At 46.2% G+C, this 12,865-nt stretch overlaps 1 protein-coding gene across 1 annotated transcript in view; it reads left to right on the top strand.

Moving 5' to 3' along the window:
• ptprsa (protein tyrosine phosphatase receptor type Sa) overlaps positions 1-12,865 on the top strand; it is a gene marked incomplete at its 5' end in the record, with an annotated part of 95,568 nt that overhangs the window by 68,356 nt on the left and 14,347 nt on the right. The window contains 5 exons of the mRNA XM_084472913.1: positions 1,460-1,583; positions 4,717-4,892; positions 6,643-6,762; positions 9,766-9,920; positions 11,135-11,420. Of these exons, the coding sequence (XP_084329039.1) occupies positions 1,460-1,583; positions 4,717-4,892; positions 6,643-6,762; positions 9,766-9,920; positions 11,135-11,420 (861 nt within the window). The remainder of the gene's footprint in view (positions 1-1,459; positions 1,584-4,716; positions 4,893-6,642; positions 6,763-9,765; positions 9,921-11,134; positions 11,421-12,865) is intronic.

Genomic DNA, 12,865 nt, shown 5'->3' with positions numbered 1-12,865 from the left:
TCTTGCTTCCCCCCTTGGCTCATCTCCACTGCCACATAGGGCCGCCGTCCAGAAGAATAAACGACCGAATTAAACGGCAAATTGTTATTTTCATTTAGTTATTTCCTTGATGAATGGCCGGTCGTCCGGGCAACCCGCTATGCCAAGTGCAGCTTGCCACACGCTTGTGAGTGATTGGACTAAGCCTGCTTTGATTCAGAGTGTGACGGGGGGGGGGGGGGGGGGGGGACGACGACAAAGAGTGGTCTCAGAGTAATGCATAAAAGGGGGGTGAGCCAACTCAGGAGAGGGAGAGAGAGATGTCATTGAAGCCACAAACAACCATTAGGAAAAAGAGGCGGTCCTCCATGTCCTCCTATCACGTCGCTCTCCAATAGCATCGACCCGTCACCAGCAGAACAGGAAGTAGAGAGGAAGTCGGGCCAGTGTCTCGATGACTCCAACACCATATTTGGGGTGGCCTTGCTTTAATTTAATTTCATTTCATTTGAGTTGAATTGATTCAGCAATTTCAGTGATGTAATTGTATAGAGCTGACCATAGAAGCTACGTATACTTTTAATTACTTTGTGTGAGCTTGTACACGATTTATGAAACATAAAGTGAGAAAGGCACCAGATAGACTCCAAATGTGAGCCAAGAAGGGCTGAAACATAGAAAATTATGACAAATACAGATGCCATGAAGCCACAGAAAGAGAAAAGCCAGTGGAAAAGGAGAAACACAGCAGAGAGACGACAAGATTGAGGAGGACTAGAGGGAGTATGTGAGGATGAAGACTTGGTTTGCTGTGCCATGATGACAATGGGAACGTAATTCAGCTTCTATGTCACTACCGAAAGTCCTGGCATGAACTCTGTATCATGAACCACCTCCAAACCACCCTCTCAAGTCCTCCACACCGGGCCACTAAACCCAGGCAAAGGCCCTCAGGCAGGCCCCTGGAGGAGCCGTAATGGAATAAGGAATTACCCCCACAAGCAAATCCAATATTCACAAGGAACAACCCTGGATGTGTTTTCACAGAGAATAAATTGTTTCGTTTTATCAGCCTTCGCCGTCTCTCCGCCTTTTCGGGCCCTCACAGCGGAAAAGCAACGTGTCAGAAATGATATCAAGATGTTTTTATCTCGCTGTTATGTTCCATTGTCGTTCATGGTGTTGATAAAGAGGTGGGCGGTGTGAAGGGTGGGGGTGTTTGAACCAGCCAATGAGAAGGTAGTTCTTAATTAGCCTGTTTCTCTTTTCCCCCCTTTTCGGTCTGTGAAGTGTACCACCCTTTCTTTCTATAACTTCCTGTTTATTTTCGTTCTCTCTCTCTCTCTCTCTCTCTCTCCAACCGTCTCCTCTGATTGTTAAATTGATGCTGTTTATGCACTCTGTCCACACCTCTAATTTGTGTGTGTGTGTGTGTGTGTGTGTGTGTGTGTGTGTGTGCGTGTGCGTGCGTGCGGTCCAGTCTATCGACCCAGGCCAGCAGTTCACCTGGGAGAATTCCAACCTGGAGGTGAACAAGCCCAAGAATCGCTACGCCAACGTCATCGCCTACGACCACTCACGCGTCATCCTGGCTCCCATCGACAGTAAGACGCAGTCTCCCTTTAGGTCCTCCTTCCGGCCGTCCTAGCTACTGTTCATTCCTGTCATTTTGGGGAAGGTAACACTTGTTATCACAATGCTTAATAGTAGGGAGCCAGCGATATATCAGCCACCGATGTACGAGCTAATCAGCTATTTTTAAATCCTGAAGAATGTGTGACACTGGGACACCCTTTGCTCTCGCAACAACAGTTTTCTAACACCTATTTCCTAATGGACGTCATTTGTAATGTAATGTTTTTCAATCAATACAGTGTTTGTTTTTTCGCACTTTTAAATACTGTTCATGTTTCCTTCATGACAGATATTCATTTTTTAATTTCATGTCGGGGTAGGGGGGAAAGGCTATTGATCGGATCTCTTACATCACTGTCTATCAATGCTAAAATATGTGTTCATATATTGACATATATATTGAGAAACATGAACATAGGCTGGTATCACTAATTTAAACAAGCATCCAAAGGAGTGTACACATTAAAAAGTACATCGGATGGTTTCTGTTACATTTATGTCATCATGGAAATCTACAAACGGAACACTGTACATTTTGCATACATAGCAGCATTTTGTTTGACAAAATCATAGAATAATCAGCTTTCCTTAAAGATGCAGTGTGCAGAATGTATTGATTAGTGTATCATCCCATCAAAATGACCATTGTTGTGTTTTAGTTACCTTAGTTAGTTAGAATGTTCCATTATTTCTAATTGTGCCAAGGTGCAATCTGCCACCTCACCACTAGAGGCCACTAAATCCCACCAGCTGCACCTTTAATTGAGTCTCCAACATTGAGTCACAGTGTGTAGAATCACACTTTGTTGGAGTGAATATATATGAACTCTCGTGTATGGACTCCACAGCTGCTATTCAGTTCAGTGTGAGAGTTCCCCAGAGAGTTCCCCAAAGCCATTTGTCTAGCTCAATTTGTCTGCACACTTCCCATGATGCACACACATACACACGATGGCCAACCTTCCGGGAAAAAACCTTGCTAGTCCTGCGCACGCCACTAAATTTCAAGGAAGACATGTTTTACTCTCTTGCTCCCCTTCCTTTCCTCCGCACAAACCCTTCTCATCCAACCATCATCCTCCTCCTATATGGAACACATTCATTCTGCGATGTGTGTCCGTGTGTGCGTGATATGTGCGCGCACATGTGCGCTATGGGCAAAGATTTCATGATGCCGTCGAACAATAGCCAGGCCAATTTGTCGCCGCGACCAAACCCATGACCAAATTATCCCCGGTATAAATACATAAATTAATCAAGTCTGAAATTTCTATTTTACAGTGCAGTGGTTTTTGCCATTAGTCGCAGAAGTAGCACAATTCATGCAAGTCGCCATCCACTGCTCAGCTGGCTATGACCAACGCCATGTGGAAACCCTTTTAATGACATTGGGGATGTCTACATTTCTGTCTTTCTTTTGTCCTTTTGTGCCTTCGTCCTTCCATTCTGCCCGTCTTTCTATTTCTATCATTCATTCTTATTTCTTTATTCGAGTCTTTACTCTGTCTTTCTCCACTCCACAGTTATTTTTCTTAATTTATTCCACTATCTTTATTTTCCTTATATTTTCCTTATATTCCTATAGCCCTCCATTTTTTCCTTTTCTCTGTCCTCACATTCCACCTACCTCTCTCCTCCTCCTTCTCCCCCTCCTCCGCCTTTTTAATCATCTTCTCTCTCCTCTCTGATCGTTCACCTAAGTCCTCCAAACGTCTCCTCCGAGCGTATATTAGCTCCATGGCTCATCTCTCCCCTGACCCGGGGAGCAGCCAGTCAGTCAGACCGACGTGGCTCCGCAACAGACAAGTCCTCGTCGCACGGCTGGAATAGATTTCAATCCTCTCTGAATATGGGCCGGGGCCATTGAACCTGTGTTTTTTCCCTCGAGCAATTTTCAGTGACTGACAGTCAAGTCTTACTTTTTATATAGGTTTAAAGTTTAGCTTTTAGTGTTTAAAAATAACCCACATCTGGCAAAGAAAAACTGAAAAACACCCATCTAAAGCCCGCACTTTTGCGAGGGCTATTTTTTGGCGTGGTGAATCAAGCTCGGGGGGAATTTTTGGTGGGACAAAATAGACAGTTTAATGCCACTCTGTGGTACTGTTTACTGAACAAAGAACATTGCTTAGTTCCTGTGTTCACAGTTTATGGCTCTGGCAGAGAGGCAGCAATACCCAGGGAGGGGTGTTGATGGATAGGCCCATTCCACTGCCCACCTTAACGAATACTAGTGTTGGGCAGGCTCAGGCCCTTTGAAACCCCTTAAAACACCACGCAAGCAGAAAACACAACCGGCCATTATCTCAACACCTAATGTGTACTTGTGTACCAACACTAATAACACAAAGATAGATTCAAACCGCAGGACTAAAAGCTTTTCACTTTGCCGTGGAAGGATAGCACTGTAACAATAGACCACCGCTGAGTGTAAACACAGCAGCGGCCATGAATAAAGAGCGCGCGGCCTGCGCATTCCTCTCACCGGGGCGCTACCACCGCATCACTTTCCCTGCCGACTCTCATCGGTCGGGGGCTGCCAGGGCTCTCCTTAAGGCTGGATTTAGTGGAAGGCGAGGGGGGGGGCAACGGAGCGTGGTGCACAGAGAGGGAGAGTGATGGCAGGCGGGGGGGGGGGGGGGGGGGGGCTTCCCGCCGGCTGATTTACTCTCAGGGTGTGGGGGATGCTAGATCTTCCCGGCTCTGCGATGTTAGAGACGTCATTAAATCAGATGCCAGCATGCTAGGCTTATGCTGTTTCTACTGCTGCTGCTGCACCACAGAGGCAGAGTAAAGAGTGGGAAGAAGAACAATCAGTCGTTATTCAAGAGAAGATGACGGCGTATGTGTTTGTCATTTCATTTGTATTTGGTAAATACTCTGCTATCAGTGCTTTTGTGGCATTGAGCACCGTTGAAGTACTCGTTTTATCTTTTTATTCAAGGTTAATTTTGGCTGATTTGTTCTGGAGAAGAAATTGAGCATAAACAGATTAATTAAACATAAAGAATACATGATATACACACAATCATGAATATAATGTGAATCGCATCCAATACAAAAACATTTCATTGACACGTTCATGCTTTGTTCTCAAACCAGGCATCACGGGCAGCGACTACATCAACTCCAACTACATCGATGGCTACAGGAAGCAGAACGCCTACATCGCCACCCAGGGGCCGTTACCTGAGACCTTCGGGGACTTCTGGAGGATGGTGTGGGAGCAGCGGGCGGCCACCGTGGTCATGATGACCCGGCTAGAGGAGAAGTCACGGGTCAGTCCTTCCAGCTTATTTACAGCGGTGTGCCACAGGGCTCCGTACTAGGTACCATTTTAATTACATGATGCCTTCCCGTTGTTTCTCATCAAATTATTACAAAAAAATATTTTAGGTTGAAGATTGAAGGCAAGCAACAGCTGAGTGTTACTAACTTATAAATCACACAGCCACACACCCTGCTCTGATTTGTATTGTACAGGTTTATGGTGCAACTGAACTTTATTGAGGTCAAGGGGAGGACCTCAGAGTTTAATCACTTGTCTGGACGGATGAAGTGAACCTAGAAGCCATTTTCTTAATTAACTCCAATCCCCAACTGAAACCTCTATCTATTCATCACCATTGTCCGTTATTTCAAATGCCTTCAGAGTGGAAATAGGGAAAGGAAGTTCAGAGAATATGCATCACACAAACTGTTAGATAATCAAAACAATGGCTCACGCAGGTTCTTTTTACAGTTGGCATAGCAACACCAGTAACCCCATAACCAGCTCTCCCACTACCATCTGTTTGGCACGATCCGCCGAGGCACGCAGGGGCCTTGGCTGAGGTACGCTCGTGTGTCAAAGCAGGAAGTCGAGGAAGTGAGAGGAACTATTCACGGGCGATTCTCTCGCTGTCGAGGCGAGAGAACGTCTCTGAATCGTCCGGAAAAACAACAAAAAAGAAGTCAGGCGATGACGCGATGCGTGATCGCGTCAGGCCAAGTGTTTGTCAGAAGCGTCGGGGGTTCAGGGGTTTCCAGACTGCAGGTTGATTACTCTCCGCCTCTGTCTGTTTTCATTTGTTGGTTTGTCGTCCGCGTGGACACCTGCACTCCTCTCTCTGTCAAAGCCCATCACTGTTAGCAACCACTGGACGTCGCACGTCAGGGAAACGTGTGTGAGAGAGAGAGAGAGAGAGAGAGAGAGAGAGAGAGAGAGAGAGAGAGAGAGAGAGAGGAGAGAGAGAGAGAGAGAGAGAGAGAGAGAGAGAGAGAGAGAGAGAGAGAGAGAGAGAGAGAGAGAGAGAGAGAGAGAGAGAGAGAGAGAGAGAGATCTGTTTTTCTATCGCTTTTACTTTCCTTCTTCCTGTCTCTTTCCTTCTCCTTATATTGTCTGTTTGTCTGTGTGTGTGTGTGTCTCTCTCTCTCTCTCTTTCCTTGTCACATTTTCCTTCACTCTGTGTTTCTCTCTCATTCCATAACTTCTTCCTCCCTCTCTTTCTTGTAAGCTCCCACTCTCCATATCTCTCTCCAGCATTCTGTGTCTCACTCCTCCCGCTATCGTTCTCGCTCTCTTTGTATCTCTATGTTGCTTCCACTCTGTCTGTCCCTGTTATTCTCTGTGTTCTCTCTCGCCTCACTCACTCCCTCCCTCCCTAGATGGGAAAGCTCTCTGTTTTTCAGATCGGCAGGTCACACTCCATATTTAATGAGTTCATTAAGCATTCTGCCGGGGTTAGAGATCCAGGGAAGAGATTCAGATTCAGATGTAGTTTGCAAACAGGGACAGGTAAACTACCAACTAGTCAGCCATCTGTAATAAATTATAATTACAGAATTGGTGGTTGTATCCACCTACAAATAGAATAGGAAGTAGACACCAAAGTTATTTATTAAAGTTAAAATGGCAAAATGTAGATTCCTGTTTAAAAGTCTTTAAATGGGTTGTCTTTATTTTTCCTAATTTGAGTTATACTTTTGTGTCGGTTGTTGTTGAGGAGTATTTCACACACGGCTGTTCTCTGTTCCTGTGTTCTGCAGATCAAGTGTGACCAGTACTGGCCCAGCCGGGGTACAGACACCTACGGGATGACCCAGGTCACCCTGCTGGACACCATAGAGCTGGCCACCTTCTGCGTGCGCACCTTCTCCCTACACAAGGTACACACACACGCACACACACACACACACGCAGACACGGTATGCACATGCACACACACACACACACACACACACCATATTGCTGGCTTCTTTCTGTGTCTGCACATTCTCCCTACACAAGGTACACACACATGCACACACACACAGACATGTACATACACACACACACACACACTCACAATATTTAAACCACACATGCACTCCCACATGCTGAACCACACACACACACACAGATAACCATGAACGTGCCAACACAATTGCTGACACTCATTTAAAACCAACTTAAAAGGCACTGAAATATTCCATAGGTACATGCTGAGGCTTAGATACTGTATATGCAAGGCACACACACACACACACACACACACACACACACACACACACACACCCTCTCCATATGATTGCGTTTCGTGCGTTGCGTCGGTGCACATGGATTCACTCCCAGGAGTGCAGAAAACATCACACAGGTGCTAGGACGTGAGCTCCCAGCCGTGCTCAATAAATAGACGGCAACCCCCATCCGCTGGAGGAGATAAAAAAGAGGCGAGATGAAATGCCTGAGAGCGTCAAACTCGAACCTCAGGCTTGGCTTTACGTGAAGGGAAGCAGATCAGTCGTCATAGCACCGATGTGAAATATGATGTGTTCTGTCTGTATGAATTATAGAGTCAAAAATACATTAACTTGGCTTTAAGATGACTTTATACTAACCAATGTGGTCCTATCCTTGTGTAACCTCTCCAAACTAAAACACTACAGCTGTGCTGCCTAGGGCATAACATCTACACTCGTTCTTCCTGATAGGCCACATCGCGTGACTTATAGTTGTGATCGTATCTGATAGGCCAATGCGACTTGATAAAAGCAGATGCGGTCTTCCGAATGCAAGATGCAGCTTGAGACTCAACTGTAGTCTAACGTGGAGCTGTGGTGTATTCTGCTGGAATAAGTGGAGAAAACACCGCTTATTTCAGCTGTGTATTCTGCCCAAGAGTCCTGGGCTATCCTTCGGGGCCGGGCCCTTGCCGGGTGTGTAGCCTCGTGGCACTGGTAATCACAGAGTAGTCGCGCTCACACATGTTTTGGCACTCGTGCGGGCAGGGGAAACAAGGCTGCATGCATCTTAATGAAAGAGATGAAAAGGTAAATACAACCCCCGACAAAAGTGGCCAGACTTTGGCCTTGTCTCCGGAACTAACCCCACAACGCAGACACACAAAGCACGGGCAACATCCGAGGAAAAAACTGGCAAATATCTAGGTCACTTTTTGTTTTCGATAACATGCTCATTTATTCATAAATTCATCCAGAAAAGAGGAGGAAAAAAAAATGAATCTGAGGCAACATAATTGCATTGAAATGCAACTTCCTGTCGAGGCTCCCTCTCAAGGGGGGGGGGTCAGAGAAAAAACCTCACACAGTGTCCCTGTCGTTCTCCACGGGTTTTCGTACGTGCACGGGGGGGGGGGGGGGGGGGGACTACTACAATCACTTCCTGTTGACGGACTGGCATGTTCCCGCGCTCCGGGCAGAGGTGGCGGCGGACGGCGTGGGTGTCCTCAGTCGTCTGTTGGCGACGCTGTTAGCGGTTAGCCGTTAGCAGTTAGCGGTTAGCGCTGCGGCGCTACGCTTCCTAGCCGCCGCAGCGGAGGCGAGAGATGTCAATTAGCAGCCAGCCCGACGCGTCCATCTGTCGCCGCGCCGGGGCCGATGTGTGGCGCATGTCCCTGGCACAGCGAGCAGAACTTTCCAAAGCTGTTTCTAATTACTTTGGGGGGGTTTTTTTGGACGAATAGCTTATCACTCACTTTTGTTAAATCATAAAGGACAGGCGTTTAGTGGAGCTTTCTGTGACCGTATGTGATTTATTCAAAATGAATAAACATGTACCTGTATAATATAAAGTACATGTTTTTTTAGACATTCAAATAGGTTAGAAAGAGTGGATATATGGAGGGCACTTCTTTTGATGTGTTCAGTTGCAATACAAATTCAGAATGTAAAATGCATCGTATTCACTCTGGATTTATTTATATATACAATGAATGTATGGAAGTTGTTAAAATAACACAAATGGTGTTATTTAAAGGCATATTTTGAGCCGATGGTATGCGAGATGTGTTAAATTCAACCCCAGTGCTGCTTGGTAGCCTCCTCAGTCTGTCAATATCACAGGCTCATTTACACATATAGGGGAGGAACATACACCTCCAAGAGAAGTTAATTAGACAACAAATTTACATAATACTAATAATAAATAACGTAAAAAAAATTGTGCACTTACATTTTGGAAACTTTGCAAACTCTTTATAAAAATGGAATATGCATTCTTTGATCACTGTGATTTCCTACAAGAAGTGTATCAAAATCAATTTCCAGACCTTGTTTTGACGCACATTGTTATAATGTGTGGGAAAGTGTCACTTTCGCTGTCACTCGACAATGTTGCTGAGAGAGACAGCGAATCACATCGCACAGTAGGTGGGATTACCCAACGCAATCTGGCCCTTTGTTTGAATACCAGATGGCCACACATGAATGACAAAAATGATGAGAACACAAGCTGGTTTGTTTCATGTGTCTGACTTTGGTGTGTTTGGATATAAATCATGACTGTTTGTCAACTCTATAAACGTGACATCTCAATACATACAATCTCTTTTGAATAACAGCAAGACAACAAGGGAACAAATGAAAGAATCAGTTGCTCACACAATCTGTCAATTGATCAATCAATCAATCAACGACCAATCAGCACACAGCAGAGACAGTTCCGTGTTCTAATATCTGTCCCGTCGTCTCTCTCTCTGGCTCTCTACCTTGCTCTGTCTCTCTGCGTCTCTATCTTTCTCTATCTCTCTCTCGCTCTCGCTTGCTCTCTCTCTCTCTCTCTCTCTCTCTCTCTCTCTCGCTATCTCTCTCTCTCCCTCCCTCTTGCTCTCTCTCTCTCTCTCTCTCTCTCTCTCTCTCTCTCTCCCTGTCCCTCTGTCTCTCTCCCTCCAGAACGGGTCAAGTGAGAAGCGGGAGGTGCGTCAGTTCCAGTTCACGGCGTGGCCCGACCACGGAGTCCCAGAGTACCCCACCCCCTTCCTGGCCTTCCTGCGCCGGGTCAAGACCTGCAACCCGCCTGACGCCGGCCCCATCATCGCACACTGCAGGTGGGCAGGAGCACTACTTTAGTCTGGTGGCTTGAAGTGTGGGAGTGTGTGTGTGTTCGATATGGATGTATTCATTGATTTTACACTGGGGGCCCTCACAGCCACACTACGCTACACCATCATGCTGATGCAACACAAACCACACACACACATGCACACGCGCACACACACACACACACACACACAGTAGTACATGCGTACACAGAAGCATACATAATGAATATGTAACCGCATTACACACCGAAAATGCAAAATCTCACTTTCTTCCTGGACAAACTCATGTCCCTTTCCTCATGCGTTTGCTTTCTCTTCATGACTGCCACTTTCTCTCTCTCTCTCTCTCTCTCTCTCTCTCTCTCTCTCTCTCTCTCTCTCTCTCTCTCTCTCTCTCTTCGTGACTGCCACTCTCTCTCTCTCGCTCTCTATCGCTCGCTCTCCTGGCTTCCTCCAGACGTTCAGAAGTCCCTTGTCATAATCCCTCTCCATCGTCCCTGCTGCTCAGCTTTCTTCCTCCCTCTTCTTATCCGATCACTCTTTCTTTCTGCGGATTGCCCTTTTCCTAAAAGCATGGCTGCACCAATCATATTATTACACCCTTTCTCCTCATCTGTTCACCATGGATCGTCTGTTTGTGTAGTGTGTCTCTCACTCTTCTCTCTTGCTCTGATAGCACCTTTGTTGGTGTCGATGACATGCTCTCTGCTGATTTCAGTGTCTTTATATCCTGTACAAACCAAATGCACATGACCAAATGCGCACCATAAATATCAGTTTGTGATATGTGATTGTGTGCGTTCAGCTAAGAGCAGTTGTGTGAGTTTGCCGGGTGCTTCATCCAAGTTTTCCGGTTATTAGTTATCTGATTAAATAAATTATAATGAAAATAAATCTGATTTCATAGAGATGACTTTGACACACAAACACACACACACACACACACACACACACACACACACACACACACCTGACAACATGACAACTTCAACATTTAAGAAGATGGGATGTCCTAGGATTTCACATCTCCCCAAAATGACCCTATGTAGAGCAACTCAGTATGCAAGTAAAAGCCATCACAGGGCTGACACACACACACACACACACACACACACACACACACACACATCTCCTAAAAAAAATCTCAAAATTAAAAAAAAAATCCTTTCCCTCTGCATTCGCTCACCTCCTCCTCTACGTCCTCTTCCTCCCGCTCCCAGTGCTGGTGTGGGCCGGACCGGGTGCTTCATCGTCATCGACGCCATGCTGGAGCGCATAAAGCACGAGAAGACGGCGGACATCTACGGCCACGTGACGCTGATGCGCTCCCAGAGGAACTACATGGTGCAGACGGAGGACCAGTACAGCTTCATCCATGACGCCCTGCTGGAGGCGGTCGCCTGCGGCAACACGGAGGTGGCGGCCCGCAGCCTCTACTCCTACATCCAGAAGCTGGCCCAGGTGGAGGTGGGGGAGCATGTCACTGGCATGGAGCTGGAGTTTAAGGTAAGGGTGGCGGGGGGTGGGGGTTGATATAGTACGTAGCATCGTGGGGCATCTACTCCTAGCTGGCTTTGTTGTGTATGGGGAAGAGCTTAACCTAGCGATTGTCAGTGTTTGGCACTTGGTACATCCTCGGTACATCCTTAATGTACCGACGACGATATATTGTTTGTCTTTGTTCTGACAAATGTACTTATTGCAAGTCGCTTTGGGTAAAAGCGTCTGCTAAATGCCCTTAATGTTAATGTAGACTGGTCAACTGACGAACCAGTCCACCAACCGACCGTGCGACTAGACAGTGAGCCACCAAATAGCTGAATGACGACAAACCGTCCAGGCGAGTGACAAACTCACCGTCAAACTAACCGGCACACTGAGCCACCAGCCAAAATAAGAAAACGGTTATTTAATAACCTAACCTGAGATGGCACTTAACCAACGAAAACAAAGCAGTACAAAAGCTGTACACCGTTATAAATATTTTGGATACGTACAATTCAGATTAGTGGGATTTTTGTTGTGCTTGAAAATTGACTTGCGGTTCAAAATCCCTTCCGAATGATCCCTCTTTGTAAACATTAGACTGAATAAGCTGCAGGTAAAATCTACAAGTCTTAGGAGAAGGAAATTATTTTTGAGATCCAAATGCTTCCCTGCCCCGGGTCAGAGGAGGAATTTAAAGTAAATCAGCTCTTATTCAAAAGTCTGTGTCAGTTCTGAACCGTGCAGTCCAAGTCATGGTCCCACAGATGGAGCAGGAGAGCTTCTCTGCTGCCTCCAATTTCAGTCGAATCGCTTGGGTACACTCAGAGTGAATTATTATTGTCTTCCTTCTGCGGGGAAAAAAGATACCACTAGAAAATGGAGATATTTAAGCCTTTCCCGGTTTAGACACATTATTCATTTCCAGGCATTTGGAATAATATGTTCCGCTAAGTAAAGAGGAATCAGGCCCTAATCCATCAGTTACAAGACCAGGGAGAAGTAGAGGAACGGAGCAAAGCTGACTTCCCCGGGAGAAAGGGAGTTTTTTCAGGGCCAAAGGGAAGCATGGCGATATGGTGCTAAGCCAATCGTTCTCACAGATCCCCACTGAATAGTGTCGGACCATAGTCCCCGGTGGAGCACCCACTCCCGTACACCTTAAAGCACCTTCCTCCAAGACCTTGCTAAATGGAGCCCGCCAGCTCCATCCGTCATGTTATGGCCCCCATTCATCACACACACACACACACATATGGACACGCAGGCACACACACACACACACACACACATTCACACACATACAAGCATACACACCCATAACACCTACACACACACACACGCACACACACACAGACATTCACACCTACACATATAACGCCTACACATCAGGCACATTCACACAGGGAAACACACATATACACACACACACACACACACACCTTTCTATGCAAGCACACACACAC

The sequence above is a fragment of the Micromesistius poutassou genome (genome assembly GCF_964030765.1).
Source record: "Micromesistius poutassou genome assembly, chromosome: 9".
Taxonomy (NCBI): Eukaryota; Metazoa; Chordata; class Actinopteri; order Gadiformes; family Gadidae; genus Micromesistius; species Micromesistius poutassou.
The sequence above is the reverse complement of the archived record's forward strand: the minus strand, read 5'-3'. Positions and strand labels throughout refer to the sequence as shown.